The sequence below is a fragment of the Priapulus caudatus genome, unplaced genomic scaffold (assembly GCF_000485595.1).
Source record: "Priapulus caudatus unplaced genomic scaffold, Priapulus_caudatus-5.0.1 Scaffold709, whole genome shotgun sequence".
NCBI lineage: Eukaryota > Metazoa > Priapulida > Priapulimorpha > Priapulimorphida > Priapulidae > Priapulus > Priapulus caudatus.
This window is the reverse complement of record NW_014577770.1, coordinates 188,757-210,471: the sequence shown is the minus strand read 5'-3', so window position 1 is coordinate 210,471 and position 21,715 is coordinate 188,757. Positions and strand designations below refer to the sequence as shown.

General features: G+C 43.4%; 2 protein-coding genes across 2 annotated transcripts in view; both read left to right on the top strand.

Moving 5' to 3' along the window:
* The window catches only part of LOC106812980 (zinc finger CCCH domain-containing protein 13-like), a 10,371-nt gene extending 1,821 nt beyond the window's left edge, over positions 1 to 8,550 (top strand). Inside the window, exons 2-11 of the mRNA XM_014817016.1 lie at positions 2,025 to 2,102; positions 2,237 to 2,299; positions 3,234 to 3,309; positions 3,680 to 3,780; positions 4,181 to 4,262; positions 4,833 to 4,988; positions 5,186 to 5,324; positions 5,889 to 6,110; positions 6,538 to 7,227; positions 7,288 to 8,550. Coding sequence (XP_014672502.1) covers positions 4,191 to 4,262; positions 4,833 to 4,988; positions 5,186 to 5,324; positions 5,889 to 6,110; positions 6,538 to 7,227; positions 7,288 to 8,396 — 2,388 coding nt within the window. The 5' untranslated portion in view covers positions 2,025 to 2,102; positions 2,237 to 2,299; positions 3,234 to 3,309; positions 3,680 to 3,780; positions 4,181 to 4,190 and the 3' untranslated portion in view covers positions 8,397 to 8,550. The remainder of the gene's footprint in view (positions 1 to 2,024; positions 2,103 to 2,236; positions 2,300 to 3,233; positions 3,310 to 3,679; positions 3,781 to 4,180; positions 4,263 to 4,832; positions 4,989 to 5,185; positions 5,325 to 5,888; positions 6,111 to 6,537; positions 7,228 to 7,287) is intronic.
* An 11,666-nt stretch (positions 8,551 to 20,216) lies between these two features.
* LOC106812981 (AP-4 complex subunit mu-1-like) lies at positions 20,217 to 21,670 on the top strand. Its single transcript, XM_014817017.1, has 4 exons — positions 20,217 to 20,310; positions 20,632 to 20,723; positions 21,021 to 21,119; positions 21,415 to 21,670. Exons 3-4 carry the CDS (start codon positions 21,025 to 21,027, stop codon positions 21,563 to 21,565), a joined length of 246 nt encoding a protein of 81 aa, XP_014672503.1. The 5' UTR covers positions 20,217 to 20,310; positions 20,632 to 20,723; positions 21,021 to 21,024; the 3' UTR covers positions 21,566 to 21,670.
* The last annotated feature ends 45 nt before the right edge of the window (positions 21,671 to 21,715 follow it).

Sequence of the window (21,715 nt, the reverse complement as noted above, 5' to 3'; positions counted from 1 at the left end):
ATTTTCCATTATGTTGCCAGCAAACTGAATGTGTAAACCGCCTAACTCGAAACAAATGGCAGCTGTAAATAGGTAAGGTAGGTCAAAGATGAGCTCAGCGAGCCACACCACATCGCCGAGGGAGCAAGAGTCGTTAGTAGCTGCCTTTTGTTTCGAGTTAGGCGGTTTACACATTCAGTTTGCTGGCAACATAATGGAAAATCGTGTCGTACGTTTTAGTATGTAGGGTACTGTGTACTATATGGCGAATGTACTGTCACTACTGTGTACGATTTAAGCTCAAGTTGGTTGAGTTACGCGTAGTAAATCGTAGGTATTCTAAGGTAAGGGTAGTAAATGACGAATTTCCCTTGTTTATTGAAGTCACACTCCTTCCCTATTATCTACTTCTGATCACATGCATTTCTGCAGTTTATTAATTAATGTGTAATTACTTTGCACATTAATTTACAACACGTTTAATGCAAAGCAAACCTTTGAAATTGGTGTTTATAAACACGATGGCACAAAAATGAAAACAAATGCCTGTAGTATTGTACACACAGACAGACAGTGAGACACCTAGCTCAGTCTCAGTAGCTGGGCTGTTTAAACAATAAAATGATGGTGAATGAACACAAATTGTATTTACTTCCAAACTCTGTCTTTGTGTACTATAGATCTATATAGCCTATTATTTCCACGTAAATGCCATTCAAAGGCTTCTCTGCAATGCACAATGTCACTGCACAAACCTACACAGAATGATAGGGTGTGTGAAAGCACAAGCGTCAAATTTGCACAACGCTTACTTCCTCTCATACGACATATAGATCTTCACAGAGCAAAAACTAAAACAACTGTCTACATATTGTTGTCTATAGGAAGCCAAACTTCTACTGATCAATTCGTATTATCACTCTTGCACTTGGGTACGACTTATTCTACCCAGGAAAATCTTTGTAAACTGGAGCAACTGTGTTTTTTATACATGAATAATGGTGACACATTGCATTCTATGCATAGCTCCCTAACTAGTTCCAAGCTGTAAGACGAGCCATGCCATTCTGCTCGAATATAATTTGCGCAAGAACGTTCATTGACCAAACTATCTAATAAAGCCGATAAGGGTTTTCAGATGATAAACGGTAGGGATGGGACGACATGGGTAGGTCATGATACGATCCGTATCACGGCATATCTTTTGTGATACGATACGTATTGCAATGCTTTGAAGTTTGTTTTCTGATGAAACTATGCTACCAAATGATATGGATTTTATTCAGTAGTGTATCACAAATAATCGACCATGTATTGGTTTGTGTATTGTCGATGTTTATATCACAATAGGTTGATATCAGGGTATTTAGCCAGGAATGAGTAATATTGTGGGAGTGGAATTTTTGTGTGTGTCTCAGCCAAGACCGCCGTAGGCGTTCACGGGTGGGGGGGGGGTAGTATGAGAGGGGTTCCCACGGAATCCCACCTCTCATTTGGGGGTACGGAAAATTGTTTAATTTTGAAATTTTTTTGGCCGTGCAGTTTCAAAACTGACCGTGCAAATCACGGCTGCACGGCTCGCTGGCTAATACGTTGGTTGATATATCGATTAATCGTCCCACGCCTAAGAAACGTGCAGTTGCTCCCGTTTGTGAAACCCCAGAGAGCCATATTCCTGCAGGAATTTATGGTATTTCTTTACGAACCCAAATTGTATTCAAGTTCGAGAGTGATAATTCGTACAAGTGAACATTTGGCTATGCACATATATACCAACATGAAGACCTGTGGTTGTTTGTGTGTTGAGCTGTGAATGTGTGAAGTGAAGCGAGCGTTGTTCGAATTATATAACTTCCGAACTATAGTATTCTATACTAGGACATTTGCATGTGGTATACACCACCTGCTAAATGGAAGTGTGCAGGAAAATCGAAAAAATTCAACCAATTAGTCAAACAACTATGTACAGTGCTATTTTACACAGTTAGAATATTCTACCTATATACCAGTACTAGCCTAAAATCGTATTCCTTACAATGTTTCAGAGTGGCCCCACCCAGAAGGGTGCCAGCTGGCGTAGGTTTTGGCAGGGGAGCCCCTCTCGGTAGATTTCTTGCGCAGCGGTAAGTATATTCGTCGTTTTGGCAAGTATATTCATTGACTTCCCTTCATTTGTATGGGAGCCAAGGTGTTAATAATGCTCAGCTAAAAATTACCACAAAATGTTTAATCAAGGACATTGTGCCTGATCTTGCAGACGGGAAGCAGCCCCAATTGGACCCCCACCTCCCAAACGTCGCCCAGGAGTCATCTTCAGCCGGTAAGTTGACCAGTTTTGTCACGTTAGCTATTGCACGTATGTAGTGATGGCAATATGTAAATTTTAATTCCCACTTTGTTGTTTGTCTTAGAAATCAGTCTGAAAACCCAGCCAGTCTTGATTTCGATATTGGTTTCTACTATATAACCTATAGTAAAACCCATACAAATTAAGGGGTCTTTTTCAAAAACTACCAGCTGCAGACTGAGGGGAGTGGTTCTATTTCCAAGACTGCTTCAGTGTCGTGTATATTTTGACAAACCGATTTGTCTATTGTGCAGGTGTTACAGTTGCTTGAATGTGACACTGAGTTTTAAAGAAACTGCGATGTGGTACTGATTTTGTGGTTTTAAGATTTAGCTATCAGGATTTGTTCTTTCTAAACAAATCTGCTTAGTAGTAGTACAAATTCGACTAAATTAATGGCAGAATAATTCAATATGCAGGATAGACCAAGTTACTAAAAGGTGTATCCGCGTGTAGGAAACAGGTTTTTCGTACACCTGACATGTATGCCGATAAAGCTGAATGTACCTACATTCAGCTTTATCGGCATACATGTCAAGTTGTCAAGTCTACCTAGGTAGAAATAAAGATCTACAAAAGGCAGCACAATATAAAGATGCATGAACATTGTTTGCATTTTCCATTTTAGTTAGAATTTTTTGATAGTTATTACTAAATATTAAGGTGCAATTTGCTGATTCACAGAGTGCTATGGGGTACATTTTGAATGTGTAAACCTTTGGTTAATCAAATCCTTACAGATTCATTTGGCAGTCTTCGCAAATATGCAAGAAATTGGGAGGGATGTATACATTTTAGAACCCTGAACATTGTTGTATGAAGGTTGGCTGGTTTCCCATCTGATGTAGTTGCTGGTTGAATACTTACCCTAGCAAAGCAGTAATTTTGATCAATTGTCTATGTGTAGGCTAGGGCCACGCTCAGGAGGGGGGCGAATTTCACTTGGACAGGATAGTGGGGATGAGGATGAACTTCCACACAAGGTAAGGAAGCTAAGCATCACTCACTGTAGGTAATATTACATGGACAGACCACCCACCTTTAGGCACTTATACCTGAACAGACGATCAACCTGACGCCAATATTATTTCAACAGGCCACCCACCTACAAGTAATATTACATGCACTGGCATCGCCATGCAAATTGCAATGCAATATTGGGCGACTAGGAATTCTGACTAAAATTACAGGTGTTTAAAATTTGTTAATCCTTTCTGTTATGCAAACTCCAATGTTTATCAATTCTGGGGGCTTGACCTGAATTGCTGAACCCTTAATAAAGCAGGTCAAGTCTCGATCGTTTGGTCTATGGTGTCTGTCTGATGAATAATTGAACTTGTTTTCATTCTGCAGCCCACTGTCCAGTCTTCCATCGTGGTTACCCAGCCAGAACCTCGCTCAAAGCAAGAGGTAATAGACAAACAGAACACAATTGACACCAGAGGCAAGGACAGGTGAGTGGACACAAGGTTACAGATGCGTACAAATAAAATATTTCATGATTCGTGCAAGTTGTCTAGCTGTACAAAAGATTGAGTGGAGACTATAAGTGCAGTTTGATTCTTCTGGCATTGCTCTGAATTTTGTACTTAATTGCTATTTTTTAATGTCGCATTTACATATGGTCATAATCACGATGGTTCACACAGAGCTTTCAGTTTAAATTGTTTGGAATGTTGTTAGCTAGAGCTGTTTATGTTTGCTTTTAGTGGTGTTAGTAATTTTCGTGGGTATAGCTGACTTGTAGCTCATTATTAGTGTGGCGGTGCTATATTGCATATTACTCGCACCTTTATAGTACAGATGTCCAAAGGTACAGAATAACGGCTTAATTTCTATTAATATTTTGAATAGGAATCGTCGAATGTTTGGTCTACTACTTGGCACCCTTCAGAAGTTTAAGCATGAAGCCACAGCTCATGAAAATGTGGAGAAAGTAAGTTGCTCATTGTCTGAATGCCATTAGTATTGGATTTCTTCCCTGTCTGTACTCGGTTTCTAAATCAAAGTTGAGTAGATTTGGGAATATTTTCGTCTACCGCATTACTATATATAATTATGATGGTATACAGTAATATCTATCCTGTCGCAATTTTTTTAATTGCACGATTGATTTCTTTATTTGTGGTTTACTATTAATAAATCATTACCACAATTGCAGCACCGGTTTCACATATTCGTGGTTGATTCATCACTGCCGTACCTAAAAATTACAACCACAACGAGAATTTTCTATAAAAAAATGGATTTCCAGCATTCATCTCGCCGGCTTTGTTTTCCCTTAACTCCATGTTTCTCATTGAACGAATTCATCGTTCATGGTTCTAGTAATCGTGGCATTTTTCAGGGACATACCCTCCCCCTCCCCCCGACCACCACTAGGGGTAACAGTGTCATACCTAATTCGGAAAGGAAAGATTTGAAGAGCGTTGTGCTGCCATGAGTAACAATAAAAATTAAAATCGGTGCGAGTTTATATCGGACGTCGCTTGTGCTGTCGTTGTAGGTGCAGCGTCGGCAGGTTATCGAGAAGAAGCTGGAAGAGCATCAGAAGCAGGAGAAGGAGGATGCTCGAAAAGAGCGGGCTGGGCTGTGGCTGGCGCGGCGTGAGAAGCAGCGTAACATCCGCAGGCTGGAGCAGAAGATGGAGCTTGTGAAGATGGTGAGTGTGCGCGTGTTGATTGTAGGCTCGGCGTTTGGAATGTGCCAGTCTTGGAGATAAGTTTGAAAACTCGGCCAATCCTGATTTAGATTTTTTTCCATATTATTACTATGTAACTAACTTATTATGTTACTGTTGCACCCAGAGAAGTAGGTAGTGGGCTGTCAGTTAGAATCTGTGTCATTTTCTACCATTAGTTTGAGCAATGGGAAGAGCAGAAACGACAGCTGATGAAGTTTGTGCAGACCAAGAGCAAGCCACACCTGTTTTACAAAGCTAAAACCTCTCACCCTGTACTCACCTTGCGACAGAAAGACACTACCCAGAAAATAGAAGGTCAGTAATGTGTGATTTTCAATCAACCATGTTTATCAAATGCCTGTAATGTATTGGTTATTCCTGTGTAGTAATATTCTTTTTATTTTTCTTTGTTTTTTCCAATTCCTCATTGTTCTGTATTCAAGCTTTTTTTTACTTTTTCTGTATGCCACATAAAGCAGCTTAAATGTGGTTACACTGTAAAAAGGTATTCTCTAAAATTACTCTGCTTGAAATTTAAGTTGGTTTATGCTCTCATAATCTTAGTTGTATGTACTAGTAGTAGTATAGATGCCGCTATTGGTTGGCATCTAGCATTTAAAGGAGTGTAGTGTTACTGGATTGTGCCTGAGTGGTTAGACCCTGACCACAGGGGCAGTCCCTCACACTAGTTTAGATGAAAACCCTATACGAATAAAAATATATCAGACCTTATATAGATCATTCGCAATGCGTCGAAAGAACAAGGTTACACCTGTTTTGTGGTTTTTCGATTTGAAGAGATGTTTATTAGTTGTGCTCACCTTCAGGGGGCACCAGCAGTCAGTTGCTGACTGGAGCGTTTTGGTTTCCCGATTGCAGATCTCATAGCTGTGCGTAAGAAGGAACTGGAGGAGGAGCTGGGCCGTCTGGACGGGATACTTCCGGACGACGACGAGGAGGCTGATGAGGGGGAAGAAGTGGAGGCCGGACAGGAAGACCACATGGAGGTCGACATTGCGAAGGAGGCCCACGGCGGCAAATCGGAGCAGCAGGAAATGGAGGAGGAAGTGCAGGATAACAAAGAAAATTCGGAGGAAAGAAGTAAGGGCATGCTGGTTAGCTTCAAGTCCACAGAATTTGAAAAGTTAAAGGTTTCTCATACTAACTGTTAATTGACATCATAATGATTTGTAAAGATGCCATAAGTCATGTGTCAGTTTTAGATGATTTACTTTTAAAACTGCAAGATTTACATGACTACATTTGTAAGCAGTAAGGTAAAGTATGTATGGGTAGGTACTATAGAGACATAGTTCTAGCATAGATTAGTTAGGATTCAGCAATCTAAAGCCTTGTTAAAGTTATTTCGTCACAAAAATCCATTAATTTCTCAACCTAGATTATGTCATTGTAACGGCAATAATACTGAAAAAGTACTGCAATTGTACCGTAAATCCAAGTCGTTTTATAATTCTGTTGTTAAAAAACACGCATGCCTTCACAAACATTTGCGACGTCTTCGTTCCAGGTGTCAGCGATGAAGCTGAGGCTGAGAGGGAGGTGGTTCAGAATACAGGTAACGAGGGAGCGGGCGTTGGGGACGGGGCGGGTGATAGCGACGCCGACGACGGCAAGGTAGTTGCAGGGGCGTGGGGCGAGGGAGACAGTAAGATGGATGTCGACGGCGACGAGGGGTGTATGAACGGTGATGACAACGATGGTGACGCGAGAGAGAGCGGCGCACGGCGGGGCGCCGATGCCTCCGTCGACAGCGTGCTCGACGGGGAGGCAGCTCGGGGGGAGGGAGCCGAGGGCGGGAGTCGGCACCGGCGCAGTAAGCGCGCGTCGAGAGAGGCGGCAGAGGAGGAGGAGGAGGAGCGGCTGCTGCGCGAACTCGCAGCGCGGCAGGCTGAGGAGCAGCACCTCAACCGACAGCTGCAGGAGCGGGCCGAGGCAGCGAGGGGTCAGACCGAGGCAGCGAGGGCTGAGACCGAGGTGGGGAGGGGTCAGACCGAGGCGGCCACCGGCGTGCCGGACGCAGGCCAGCAGGACGCGACGGAGCACATCGCGGCGACGGCGGGTGAGCGGGTGGGAGAGGACGTAGGAGATGGCGTGCCGGGGGAGGAGGGCGAGCCGGCTGCGGGGGCCACGGTGTTCGCACACTCGGGCCAAACGTCGTCATCTTTCGGTGAGACGGAGGGCGTGCAGGGGTCAACAATAGCGGGGACCGTAACGGGGAGCGTAGCGGGGAGCGTAGCGGGGAGCGTAGCGGGGAGCGTAGCGGGGACCGTAACGGGGAGCGTAGCGGGGAGCGTAGCGAGTAGGAGCATCGAGTTGGCGCAAGGCGGGCAGGATTTGAAAGGAACAAGGGATGAGATGTCGGAGAGCGAGAAGAAAGTAGTCGAGCATGTGGTGAAGGCCGAGAAAGATGATGGTAGAGTGGGTAGCGATGAGGACGAGAAGGTCTCGTCCAAGAGAACGAGGGAGAAGGCAGATAGGAGGAGCAGCAGATCAGAGAGGTCGCACAACCGAAGAAGCCGGGAGAGAAGTAAGGGCAGTCGGACGCCCGAGCGCGGTAGGAGAAGGAGGTCCCCAGAGATGGGCGCGGATGGAAAGATGTCCGACAAAGGCAAGAACAAAAGTAAGGACAAACGAAATACTGGGGAGACTAGAGACAGGACACCTGACAAAAAACGGGACAGGACGCCGGACAAAAAACGTGACAAGACGCCGGACAAAAAACGGGACAGGACGCCGGACAAAAAACGTGACAAGACGCCGGACAAAAAACGTGACAGGACGCCGGACAAAAAACGTGACAGGACGCCAGACAAAAAACGTGACAGGACACCTGATAAAGGTAGGGACAAAAAGATGCCCTTAAAGAGTCGAGAACGAAGGAGAAGCGCGGATAGGCGGGGGGAAGCACGCAAGCGTAGCAGGAGCGCTGGCAGAGACAGGAGGAGTGGAAGCAGGGGCCGGGGGAGGAGCCCGAGGAAGGGCAATGCAGAGAGGGAGGGGCGGCCGAGCCGCGACCAAGGCGGGAGGGGGGACAAGGGCTCCTCTTCGAGGCGGAAGAGCACGGAGAGGCGGCGGGGTTCCCCGGTGCGCGGCGGCGCAGGTGGAAGGCGGAAGGGTTCGTCGTCACCGGCAAAGCCGCGTGCGCGTTCCCGCAGCAGCAGCAGCAGTAGCGGCAGCAGTAGCAGCAGCGGCAGCTCGTCCCGCAGTTCGAGCAGCAGCAGCAGTGGGTCCACCTCTGGAGCAAGCGACGGCGAGCGCGTGATCACGGTGCTCGGCTCCACCGTGCCCGTGCCGATGACGCGGCGAGACTTTGACAGCGCAGCAGGCGGCGACCGGGACTGGGAGAGAGACAGAAAGAGGCGGTAGACACAGCGTAGGGGCAAGAGAGGAAGCGGTGGTAAGCACGGTGTAGAAGAAAGAAAGAAAGCGGAGGTAGGCACGGCGTAGGAGCGAGAAAGGAAGCAGAGGTAGGCATGGCGTAGGAAAGAGAAAGGAAGCGGAGGTAGGCACGGCGTAGGAGCAAGAAAGGAAGCAGAGGTAGGCATGGCGTAGGAAAGAGAAAGACGGGCGGAGTAGACAGCAGCGTGAGCAAACAGGAAGCAGAGTAAGCATGCGAGGAAAAGAAGAAGCGGAGGTTGGCATCGGCGAGAGAGCAAGAAAGAAGCCGAGTAGGCATCTGAGCGTACGGAAAAGAAAGGAAGCGGAGGTAGACACGGCGTAGAAAAAGAAAGGAAGCGAGTATAGGCATGGCGTAGGAAAGAGAAAGGAAGCAGAGGTAGGCATGGCGTAGGAGCGAGAAAATAAGAAGGGTAGGCACGGTGGGCAGGGGTGGGAGTGGGAAGATCGGTGTGAGTATAAGATGCTGGGCTGGGAGGGGTTGAGGGAGAGCGTAGTGAGCAGTGCACGTCTGTTTAGGAGTGGGATAAGGCGGCAGTCGGTCATACGCCGGGACAGAGGTGCGGGAAATCCGCCATAAGTCGAGAAAATGCGCGCAGCACAAAAAGTGATGATTAAGCAGCGGTGAGCGCTTGCAAGCTAGGTGATGCAAATCAATTGCCGCGAGCAACATTCGTCTATATGCGGGCTCCGCTATTACTGTGGTCAGGACAGGTTGCTTTAGTCAGCGAAACGAAATGGAAATGCCTCTCCGGCTCGAGTTGAACGCAAACTTCGGCGAACGTCGTTAAATGAACTTGTCAATTCATAAGTAAACAAGAGTGCATACGCGCGCCCAGTTAAGCGGCTCTGCACACTAGTAGGTGTGGTGTGTGGGCAAGTGCAATACGGAATACCACCCGCTGCCGTTGGCCACCAAGCGGCAGATTAGAACAAAAAATACGAAAGTGGCGCCACGTGTCATCCGCGTCAGCGAGCGGGAGCACGTTAGTTCTGGGGCACTACCCTTTGGTAGATCAGATTTCATACATGGTCCGATTTGTCAAACAATGTCGTCTGTCGACGTGTTTTGTGTTTGACGCTGTTACCTCGTTGGCGTCGTTCCGTCGGTGTACATAGAGCGAGTACGCAACATATTTTGCGTTCGAATTGGTTTGTGAATTATTGTTGCGGAGCTAGTGTGTTCTCGTTAGTTTTGTCGTGTCTCAGCTCCATTCGGCTCCGTTGCGAAATAAGATTATCTATTAACGTGGTAGACGTCTTTTAGTGTTCTTGAATTGATGTCGTGAGAATCATTGTAGGATAAGCCATTTAGGGCCGACTAGACTGACTGTTATATATACGCTGTACTAGATTAGTGCACCAAATAAACATTACCGGCTATATAATGATTGCATTGAAAAACACGCTATTTAGTTATTCTGGCGAGCCTTTTCTGATCCGCTTTTTCTAGCCGGCACTAGTTTTTGATCAATGCCGTTTGATTTGACTCGCATTTATTACATGTGGTACATGCACAGTGTAAAACTAGAAAGTGAGACCAAATGACAAAAACACAAAATTTGAATAATTGTTTGAACATTTGTTACGGATTTCTATATGTCATAACTTGTTAAATGATTCATCGCTCATTGCTACAGAAGTAATGATATAACAAAAAGGTACGAATCTACCCTAATATATAGCAAGTGTATTATTTTGCATCGTAAATAACTGAGGTATTTTGACGTCAATAAACCTTTCTTTGCTAAAGATTCAAGTAAATCATCAGTGAAAATATGTCTTCTTTGCGAGAATATCTGGTTGCTGTTATTTCCAGCTTTATCACACAATAAACGGCCTACATAAATTAATTTGAAAATACATGCTGCCAAAAACGATTCTCATACAGTGTTTAGCAACAATTTCCAGGGTGAATCATAACAGTTCTGTGCCTACGATATAGATGCAAAAAGTTACTTGTAGCAAAGGCCGCATGTAATACATAAAATCAAGAGCTAATAATACATGTATTATTAGCTCTTGATAAAATACATACTCTTATATACCACCTGCTTGTAGTTGTGAATTTGTAATGTAAGGAAGACCCTCTTCTCACACCCATAAGGGGCATTACCACAGACACGTGTGTGCCACCTTGTTGCTATCATATCAGAGTGAGAGAGAGAGCGTTCGCGCGCGCGAGTATGGTGTTCCAAAATTGCCATCGCGCGGCGTGCGGCTCTGCACGATTCAAATGTGCGACGTCGCGCACGACATCGCACATATCTGTTCCATAATTGTCGTCGCGTCGTATTTTCTTAATCCTTCCTCAACCACGACCTCGCCCTTTTTCATACGTATGCGCGCGAAAGAGAGAGAGAGCGTTCGCTCGCCGCGCGCGCGCGCGAGAGAGAGAAAGAGAGAGCGCTCGGCCGCGCGCCGCCGCGACGAGATTTATTAAAACGAATGTTAGAAATGTTACATACTAGAAGTAATGTACACATGAGGCGAATGGTAAATGCATTTATTCCTATGATAAAATAGAAAACATATACAGTGAGATTGCGTGTTATACAAATTAATACTTCCACTACTACTACTACTAATAATAATAAAATAAATAAATATAATACATTATTATTATTATTATTTATTTTATTAGTATTAGTGGTAGTATTGTATTATTATTATTGTCAACATCCACACCATCATTATCAGTAGTGTTATTTAAATTATGTGTGGCACTCAATATCGTAAAATTCCCCGCTTTGTAAACAGTCTCGAGGAAGAGCTGCGTGCACTAACCACAAATAGTGTGCACTTGACTTCCTGCTGATAGACAATCACAATATATACCTGCAAGATACCTACTCAGCGCTCGAAGATTCAATTAGCAGTCGATGTTGTCGCGTGCCGTGCTGCCGCTAGGCATCTCTTGAGCGGTACCAGACCCCACGGGCCCTCTGTGCTGTGTTTATCCATTCGGTTTCATTGACACGACGTCTTGCACATACACACACACACGCACGCATTCACGCACGCACGCACGCACACACACACACACAACAAGCACCAACCACACACACACACACAACAGCACACACACCACAAACACACCAAACGCACACACAGCACACACACACACCACCACACACACACACACCACAAACACACACACACACACACACCACACACCAAACAAACAAGACATTACACACAAGCACACACACACACACACACACACACACAGCCAAAGACGCTCTGGCGCACACACACACACCACACACACAACAACACACACACCACACACGACACACACACACACCACACACACACATGCAACACAACACCACACACACACCACACCACACACACACTGAGTGGGGGGAGACGCACGCACGCACAGTCTACCCTCTGCAACTCTTAGTAATTCACAGTATATAGCGACATGGTGCGTGAAATCAAACGTAAATTACGCGTGAAACAACCATAATATTGTCGTGTTATCATGGAAGACACTAACTAACTGTAAAATGACCAATGCACGAGAAGCGCTTTATCGTTATGCTCAGACGTTGAGTGATGTTCTAAAAATTGTTCAAAATCTACTGTATAAATACATCCTACGCTATATCTATACCTAATAATAAACCATGTATCATATACCTAAGTTCATCTATCGTTAGATCGACTATAGTGTAGCCTGTATGAAGGAGCGAGAGTGTGGACTGATGGATCCCATGGAATTCATCAAAGATGAGCCCCTCTCAGGTGGGTACATGTTCCATTCATCCCTTAATGGTTATGCATTTTCTACCTTTTTCCCAGTTAATAAAATAACTTGATCCCTATTAAATCCCTAAAATGTTTTTACCTTGTGTTCCCACGATCCCGAAAACTATTTTCCAGTTCCCTTAATCCCCAAATTTTTTTTACCACTGTTCCCCATAATTGTCTCGTGACGCTGGAGTAAAAAAGGACCTATAATTGTATACGCTAATAGTCCCTACAGCACACAAAGTTGAAATGACCCTGAAATACTTCAAAGTTTATTGTAAACAGTCTCAGAAAACTGAACAAAATCACAAAGATGGAAAATCAGAGTTCCCTTGTTCCAAAAAATCTATTCAGCGATCCCTTGTTCCCTGAAAACAATTCGGCAATATCTTCTGTACCCCGAAAGTTAATGCTCCTGTTCCATTGTTCCCTAAAACCACTGGGAATGGCTCAAAGATCATGGAGTTAGTTGCCTGCGAGCGTCGCTGACCTTGTTCGCATTATCGCGTTAGGAACCCTGGCGGAGGCTGCGGATAACCAGTTTGTGAACCTCAGTGTCGACGCTTTAATCACATATTCTTCCGATAGATGGTGCCACAATACCGTCTTTATTCTTTTACATCGTTTCATTCACAAATTACGTACGTGAATTCCTGAATGAATTCCTGAATGCTTGGCCGCGAGAGCATGTTCGTGTGCCATATCGCCCATGACTAATCGATAGCGCGGTGGTCTTCTGTTTGCTAACGACTGTATATGATGTATGATTGTAGTTGGCAATATACTGTGCACTCAGTGCGTTGTATAGACTGGTGTTCTCAATACTTATAAACAGACTTAGACATATGCGCACATACACACGCCCACGCACACTCGAACGCACGCACGCACACAGGCACAGAACCGCAATTTGCATAATTATAAATGGGCTTATCTGAATTAAACATTGGTAAAAATTGAATACAATTCCACATGAGAAAATTTTATCGGTACTCATATACGCTATGCGTACCGTATAGTTACGGTATAGCTTATAGGGTCTATGTCCCCCAGGGTACTGCCGGAAAGTACCCTGTGTACGGTCCGGTATACCGGAACGTACCCTGGTCACTATTTGGTATGGTTAGAATTAGGGTTAGGGAGTAGGCGTAGGCGACTCCCTAGACTCGTTAGTGGAGTAGACGACGTACGGTCCGGCATATTAGATAGTACCAGGGTACGTTCCGGTATACCGGACCGTACCCAGGGTACGTTCCGGCAGTACCCCGGGGTACATAGACCCTCTCAGTAGTATAAGGTTTTTACTATGGATATGGCACATAAATACACAGTAAACTAGCAATGACGTTGCATATAAACGAATGAAGATCTCCTATTTCAATTCTTACATATGATATACGGTACTATTATGTTTGTGAATAATATTATGTTGCGTGTTCAGTCAAGGACGTAACAAATGTGACATCGTACATCATATAACTTCTGATAAGTTTAATTTAATGAATTGTGAAGTGTTTGTTTCTGTCTATACTGATATTTTAAAAATAATCACGCGTCTATATAACATTAAAGAACTTTTTAATTAAACTATATCAAAGAAGGTGTACGCGCTCACATTTTCTGAGACAGGCATGCAGACTCGCTGGAGCGATATGCCTTTTAAATATTGTTTGTTTGTTTAAGTCCAATCAACTGAAGTGTATCATAGTAAACAGACCCTCTACTGTCTTTGATTATACGTAAAAATTAATATATTAATATGTTATCGGCGCATATGCAAGGTTGTTAATTGCAACTCTGAGATTTTATTGGCTAGTCGAAATCACATGATCTACTTTAGCAAATTCTATTAGACGTGGGTTCCTCTCATTTGCATAAGAAGCATCAATTACTTTTGGTACCTTAGATAAACAACGCTATTATAGAGTTACTTATGAAAACTCTGGTAAGAAAACAAGTTAGAAAATACAAATTTTGATGCGTGTAATCATCTCGCCAGCTTGTAAAGACCGAAGAGACCATTCGAATGTCGAATGTCTCTCCTATTCCCTCAAGTTTTCCGAACGCGTAGTATCGCGAGCCCCGCGATGAAGGCTCATGCGATATGTATTCATACACGAAGATAGTTTATTGTACAACAGCAGGAATTTCAGCTTTACTTTTTACGAAACACTGCATGAACATAGAATAAAAATATTCAACATGATGTACTGATGTTTACATGGCAATTTTTCACAAGATATTGATTAGCATAATTTTCCAGGAACTATTTTTCTGCACGACCGCGCGGCGTGGTGACGCGGTTTCCTCTAGCCCGTGGTTGATTTTTAGTAGAGAAAGTGTGCAGCTCCGTGCTACTAACTAGCACTTTTTATCTTTGATGTTTCTCTCGTTTGTGAATAGAATACCACATCATTAAATCGCAATGTCTCTTTCGGATGTACCAGGATAGATCGTTCGTAAGTAAAACCTCTGTTAACGTAGATAGCGTCGTGTGTTGTGTAAGTGCGTGTGTGACTGTGAGTCACTGAGTGTGAGTCTGTGTGATTGTGTGTGTGTGTGCGTGCGTGCGTGTGCGTGTGTTTGCGTGCGTAACTACTTAAACTAGGTATTAAATAAGATATCGACGTTGTCGATCGTCCGGTAAGCTGTAACGTAAGTTGTGTTGTGGCCGTGCTGCATGGTGATAACACAAGTGCTGATTTTAGTGATACTTTTTTACTTATACTTATATAATATAGTTATAGTTATAAGTTATAACTTATACTTATAGTAATAAGTATTAGTTATAGTACTTTAACTACTTACTAACTGGTATTATTGACTTATAGGTACTATACGTCTATAGGTATTATACTCTTATCAAAAGTACATAATAGAAAATTTCAATTATGGACTCTTGCTATTAAGTATTATGTTGCCATGGCGTATCTAATCGGTATAGTATATGTGTTTTACATTTCACCCTAAGACTTGCAAGGCTTCGTCTATCTGTGGGTTTGAGGGTCGAGTACGTGACCTGCGTTGCTAACTTACTATATACCTAGACCCCCATTATTCATGTTCGGTACTAATGTGCTACGTCTATTAACATGTCAATCACGTGTACGTAGATGTGTGAGTCACTCGAATCAAAACGTTTCAGAATTAAGCAAATTCAAATGGAAACTTGTAGCCTGTGTTATTATGCCCATACATGTTAGTCGACCTCATAATTCTCTTAGGTGGTAGCAAAACTCATCCATATATGATTGTCAGCATGCTATTTGGCAATACAAAATTATGATAATGAATTGCAAGCTCACTAACTGATGATAAGAACCTTGAGGCTGAAGACTATTCAAGTTTCCAACAACAGAAAAAAGTAGAAACGACACACTATGTTTAGTATATATCGAAACACCTCGAGCTGGGACAGCTTGAAACATTTCTTTTTCGAGCATATGCTTGTCTTTTAATCATAGGAATTTTCGTGGGTTAGTTTGGTAAACCGAGAAAAAAGTTGTAAAAAAAAATTTATTTGGCCATAATCGATATAATTTCTATAGTAACTATAAATAGTACTGATCTCCTACTTAGTCTAATAGTAATAGTGATAAAACTTTTTAAGAATCTTTTTAAATTCTGCATTGATTAAAAAATAACCGCTGTAAAGTTTTAACAAGGAGGGCTACCGCTGGCATTCACCACTTTGGCAAAATGTGATAAATAAATAACAGTGGCGATTTTACTACCTTAAGTGGCGATTACAAATGGCGAATGGTTTTAAATGTTTTCGTACACCTCTTTTCTCATGCCCATCACCTGTTTATGCTTTGCTTAGCACATACGATAAAGTGAACTGTGGCTATAGTTTTTCATTGATGGCTAAAAAATAATGTGGGTGGCTCAAGTCTTGGCTCAAACTTTAAAACATCCAGAGGGAGCCATGAACAAGGGCTTGTTTATTTGCACCTGACCGTGAACAGTAAAGGCAGGGGTGAACCTTAGCACTATATACTAGAATCTCGAACATGTTTGCAATGTCAATAATTCAGAGACAGTGTTCTATTTGTCTTCTCACGTTATAGCGAGGGAAAGGGAGAGAGAGGGGGAGGGAGAGAGAGAGAGAGAGAACGGGAGAGAGAAAGAAAGAGGAGAGGAGAAAAAAAATTTCCACTAGTTAGTGCTTGTATTTTACTTCAGTTACAGTTCTACAGTATGTTATTGAAACTTATTGTGGCAACACTAATCTGCCTAAATGGATAAAATTCCTACAACAGCTATCATGTCAGGTTTAGCATGGGGTCATGTACACGTTAGGCCTGAAAATTGATCAAGCATTTAAAACGGAGAAATACTAAGTAGTTATTTGTGAGTCACTGAACATTTTCTAGCAATATAAAATGCAGAGTGAGCATTGTTCCAGTTTTGGTAAATCGGTCTGTAAACCAAACCAGTATTGATTTCAAAAATTTCTATTATGTAACTTATTTTAAAATCCATGAAAATAGCCAACCCAGCGTAAATCTTACCAGTTCTAGACTGGAGGACTGCCTGCTAGTTCCAACACTGAATAATGGATTACAGTACTTTGGTAGCTTTTTATGTTAACCATATTGGTAAGTTTTATTTAACTACTTTACGTTACAGCTACTACTTCCTGTAGATTACACATGTATGTAATGTCTCCTTAAGGATACTGTTAGGGTTACGGACCAGTAACACTGTAAAGGGCATTGCAACATAACTAGTAACTACTCATCAAATTCAATCAAACTCATATCCATTACATACGAGAGATGTCTCTCTACGCTCTCGATTATGTGTGTGTGTGTGCGCGCACGTGTGAGTTTTGGTTGGGTTAAGTGAATGAGTGAGTGCAATTGTGTACTTGGCTTGTTGATCGCTGTCAAATCGGCCATCCATTCACTGTAGAAAGAGTGGGGAAAAGTTTTCGGTTATTGTCCGACCACTTGGTCACAGTACAGACGTTTATCCACTGTCCGGCCGCTTGGCCATAGTACAGACTTTCACTCACTGTCCGGCCGGTTGGTCATACAACTTAAAAGTACAAACTTTTAAGTCATTGTCCGGCAACCCAGGCATGTCCAGCTAGCCAGCCGCTGTTTTTTGACACTTAGTGTTGACACCTGTTTTTAGTCACCTTCGGATGTGTTTGCTGCGGCTGCTGGCTTTATGCCACCCGGCCGTGTGGTGGCAGTACGAGCGGGTATAGGTGCCTGCAGGTGCAAACCGTGCATTAATTAATAAGCAGGTGATGTAACGGCGGATAGGGCGTAGGTGTGTGGAGCGTATTCCCCGGGAGCACCCTCAATACAAGGTAGCGGTGGCGGATGACTCACTTGTTTCTGGATCGCGTGCTGTTCGCTCGAGAATCGCACGCAGGAGACCGCCTGTACTCATTACAAATAATTTTAATTTAACTTTGATGTTTGAAATTAACGATGCACATTTGCTAGGCCATGTCATCTGTTTAGGGGAACGACCATTTCAGGTAGCAGGCTTGTACACGTTTTTGCACGGTGGCACACGTTTGCTAGGCCATTCTGTTTTGATAGTGAACCGGCATTTTTTCGGCATTAACTTTTAAGTCCTATAATCGTACGTCGTACTGCGCAGATCAACAACTCACGTTATGCACGCACGCACGCACGCACGCACGCACGCACGCACGCACGCACGCACGCACAAACGCGCAAACGCACTCACGCACAAACGAACGCACGCACAAACGCACGCACATATACACATAGCATTTACATACATATATATGTTGTAATGTTAGGGATTTCTTTTCGTCCGAAGACGACATGGGCTCGCAAATTTATCGGTCCGCTTTTGTGGAAAGAAACACTTCTTGCTTCTGTAGCGCCTCTGCGCTGCTATTTTACCTGGCAACTCGTTGGAATCACCTTGGAATCACCGCTAGAAATTACCGATTCGATTTGGAAACCCCTCCTTCCCTCAAGTCGGTCGCCGCAAGCCCGTCCTCGCCACACGCGCGCCAACTGGCGGCCCGATGATCCCCGTGCCGCGAGAACACTGCTCACTATTCATACGTCCGGCCTGCAGCGAAACCTGTTTCATAATAATAACTTGCAGATCTCGAGATTTTGTATGGAAAAAAAAAGGAGTGCGACAGCACAATGCAATCAATTCACTGCTGGCGAGCGCTGGTTTGGCGATGGGGAAGGGGAGAGCGCGGGGGAATCGAAATGAGAGGGTTCACGACGGGCCGCAGTAGTGTTATATGTGGGGTAGGCGGCGCGAAGGAGCTTGAACGCCGTGGCACCCCAGCCAGCTGATTATTGTTGAGAGTGTTCGTACAGCCTAACTAACAGCAGACCTCTGTTGTGCAGCCTTCGTTACCACACCGCTGTTGTACAGCCTTAGTTACCACACCACTGTTGTACAGCCTTAGTTACCACACCACTGTTGTACAGCCTTAGTTACCACACCACTGTTGTACAGCCTTAGTTACCACACCACTGTTGTACAGCCTTAGATACCCCACCACTGTTGTACAGCCTTAGTTACCCCACCACTGTTGTGATAAGTCATTGGAAATCAATCATCTACAGAATGATCTGGTGCCACCCAGCAACTAGGTGAAATCAGTCGTCACATGGACTTCATTTAAACCGAACGAGTAAAGTGATGCACAATCAAGCGATCAATCAATCTGGCTATTGGTGCCTTATTTCATATAGTAAATTGGAGTCAATATGGCTTGCTCACCTCTGGCATGCAGCAAACACATCACTACATGCAATAATAATAATAGACTACTTTTAGCAAGAGGTGTTATTTTTCAAGCATTTCTGTTATCCAGGACCAGGCCAGTGGTCGTTGATAAAACATCATGTTTAATACCCATTGTAATGGTGAAGTTTACATCAAAAAGCGATATCAATTTAGAGCGAATTATTTCATATGAGCCGAGCGCAGCGAGTGACACGGGTCATTAACTTTACACCTATAGAGCGTCATAGGCTTATTTTAACCCAGGGTCACAGAGAGTGAAATCAGTCCGCAACAGCGAGAATCTAGGTGACACCTACTACCAATTTTTACGACTAACCAGAAAGAACAATTACCATTTTTTATTACAAGAAGGATGGCAGCTTGGATGTCAGTTTCGACACGGTCAAGTACAAACGAGCGAACGCGCCGAAAAATAGAAATTATGGAAATTATGGAAACATGAAACGAAATGCCGCCATTCCCACGCCAGAGCGAGAAGCCTCTCACCTTCACTTAGCCATAAAAATCATGGAGATGATGACAGTATTGCACCATCCGCATGCAACAAGGCGTTGACCACGCTTGGGCCACTGATTCCTCCAGAGGTATAAAACCCCAGCCAATGTGGGACAGAAGTCAGAAGCGAGTCACCAACGCTCTCTCTCGCAGTCTGCCACCGTTGCTTTGACTGACAGACTCCACTCGAGCCGCGCTGCGGCCAGTCATCATCGGACACCACGGTCGTAAGACATGAACTATTTGCAACCATTTGTAAAGTTTGTGTATCTGCCTACTGGCCGGTATTGTAGTTAAGTACTGTATGCCTTGTAAAGTGATTTGTGGTAATTAAAGTATGCATTCATTGTAGTAATCATTTGGTTATAGTACGATATACTGTGTTTGGCTTAAGTGCAATAGCACGTCTATCTGTTGTACAAACGAACCTGTACTACCCTGTACGATCACGTGCCTACACCCGGGTTAACGTCAGCCTTATAATTGGTGCCGTGACCAGGATTCGAACCTGGGTTATTGCGACAGTCTGCGCGCGCGCGAGAGAGAGAGAGAGAGAGAGAGAGAGAGAGAGAGAGAGAGAGAGAGAGAGGGAGGGAGGGAGGGAGAGAGAGAAGGGAGGAGAGAGAGAGAGGGAGCACGAGAGAGAGAAAGAGAGAGAGAGGAGAATATTCACACATCACAACTAATACTGGAATACACACGTGGTTGCTTTTAGGCATTTCAATGCACAAAAATAACTGTTTCTTCATAAAAAATTATCATAGGCTATGGCAGCACCACGTTGGAAGGCTGTAAATTTCATGATTGTGTAAAGAAGGCAGATGCAGGAAACAACTACTTGATCAACCCTCCTCAGGGCGAGGTGAGGAGTCATCCTTGCACACAGTTCTTGGCAGAAAATTAATCTCTCTAAATAGCCGTGTTTACAGAATTTTACTTTGTCAACCATTCCCTGTAGTGCTTGGTAATTTTCACACTAGACATTGTGGTATTCAAAATTTCTTTTGATTTTGAGCAGAATTGCTATTTAAACTAACAAGCAGCATCCATTTTAACAGCATTCGTTCTAAAGTTCCAATTCTTTGTTTCACATTAAATAGCATCTATCTTATATCTATATTATCTTATAATTGCAAAATTTTCTAACTAATGGTCCCTCCTGTGTCATCTGACTTGTCTTTAGTTTTCAGTGTTGACCTACCAGATTGGGGGAGAAGTAGGACACACGTTGCCATTCAGGTTACAAACCGTTGTGGAGGACTATGATGTTAGCAGGTACTCAAAAATGTTTATCCTACTGGATTCCAATGTGTTCTAATCAGTGTCCATGCATGGCTTTCAATCTAATTCAACTCTATACATCTCTACTCTGATTTCCTTCCTTTGGCATACTTCTGAAATGCTTCTACTTACTGTATTCTGTGATTATTTCTGGCTTATCTTAATGTTTCTGCATTACCTTCTACTTTACAAATTACAATGATGAAATTAAATATGCACTATATAGTTGATTGTACCAAAAGTATCCTGTTTTCCCATTACATTGAGCTTATTCTAGTGAATGTTTCATAGGGACATGGAGGTCATATTGAAGCTTCGCTGTGATATTCCAGCAAGAACTAAAGCAGTGAACATCTCTCTAACTATACCTGTTCCGAAGGAGACTTCAGGGTGTGTCATTATTTTGTAAATATGTAGCATATAATATTCCATTAAGTTACAGTTGGAAAATGGTAACAATGTATATTCTGTGAAAGATTCGAGTCATTCATGATGGATTGGTGGGAGGACTAGCGAAACACAAAATTAATATCAAGGGCTAATAAATAATACATGTGCTATTAGCTTTTGTTAATATCTTGATATTACAATTTAATTATCTCTAACCCTAAGTACTCCATAATTGAGTACACGACTAAAATGTCAATGTTGATTTGTGATTGGGTAGTGGGTGTTGCGTTTACAGGATGTCGCATCAGTTGGGCTTATCCGGGCAAACGGCAGAATTCCAGCCCAAAGAGAAGCAAATTTTGTGGAAAGTGAACAGCATGATGGGAGAGACGAGTCACATCGCACAATTTAAGGTACTCGTGCTTTGTATTCTTCAGCGAGTTTAATAACAAGACATTCTTGGTATTAGTTTTGATGCCATGGCATGAAGGCTATTCAATCACACTAAGTATTAAAAGAGGTGTGTCCTTAATAGCACCACTCCAAAAACTGCTGGATCCACTAATCTTCGACCCCATTGGATCCGATTTCCACAA

Excerpts from the sequence above, each read along its gene's own strand:
- LOC106812981 (XM_014817017.1), top strand. The coding sequence starts at position 21,025 with ATGGAGGTCATATTGAAGCTTCGCTGTGATATTCCAGCAAGAACTAAA. Across the intron at positions 21,120-21,414 it reads GTTCCGAAGGAGACTTCAGG|GATGTCGCATCAGTTGGGCT; the intron begins GTGTGTCATTAT and ends TTGCGTTTACAG.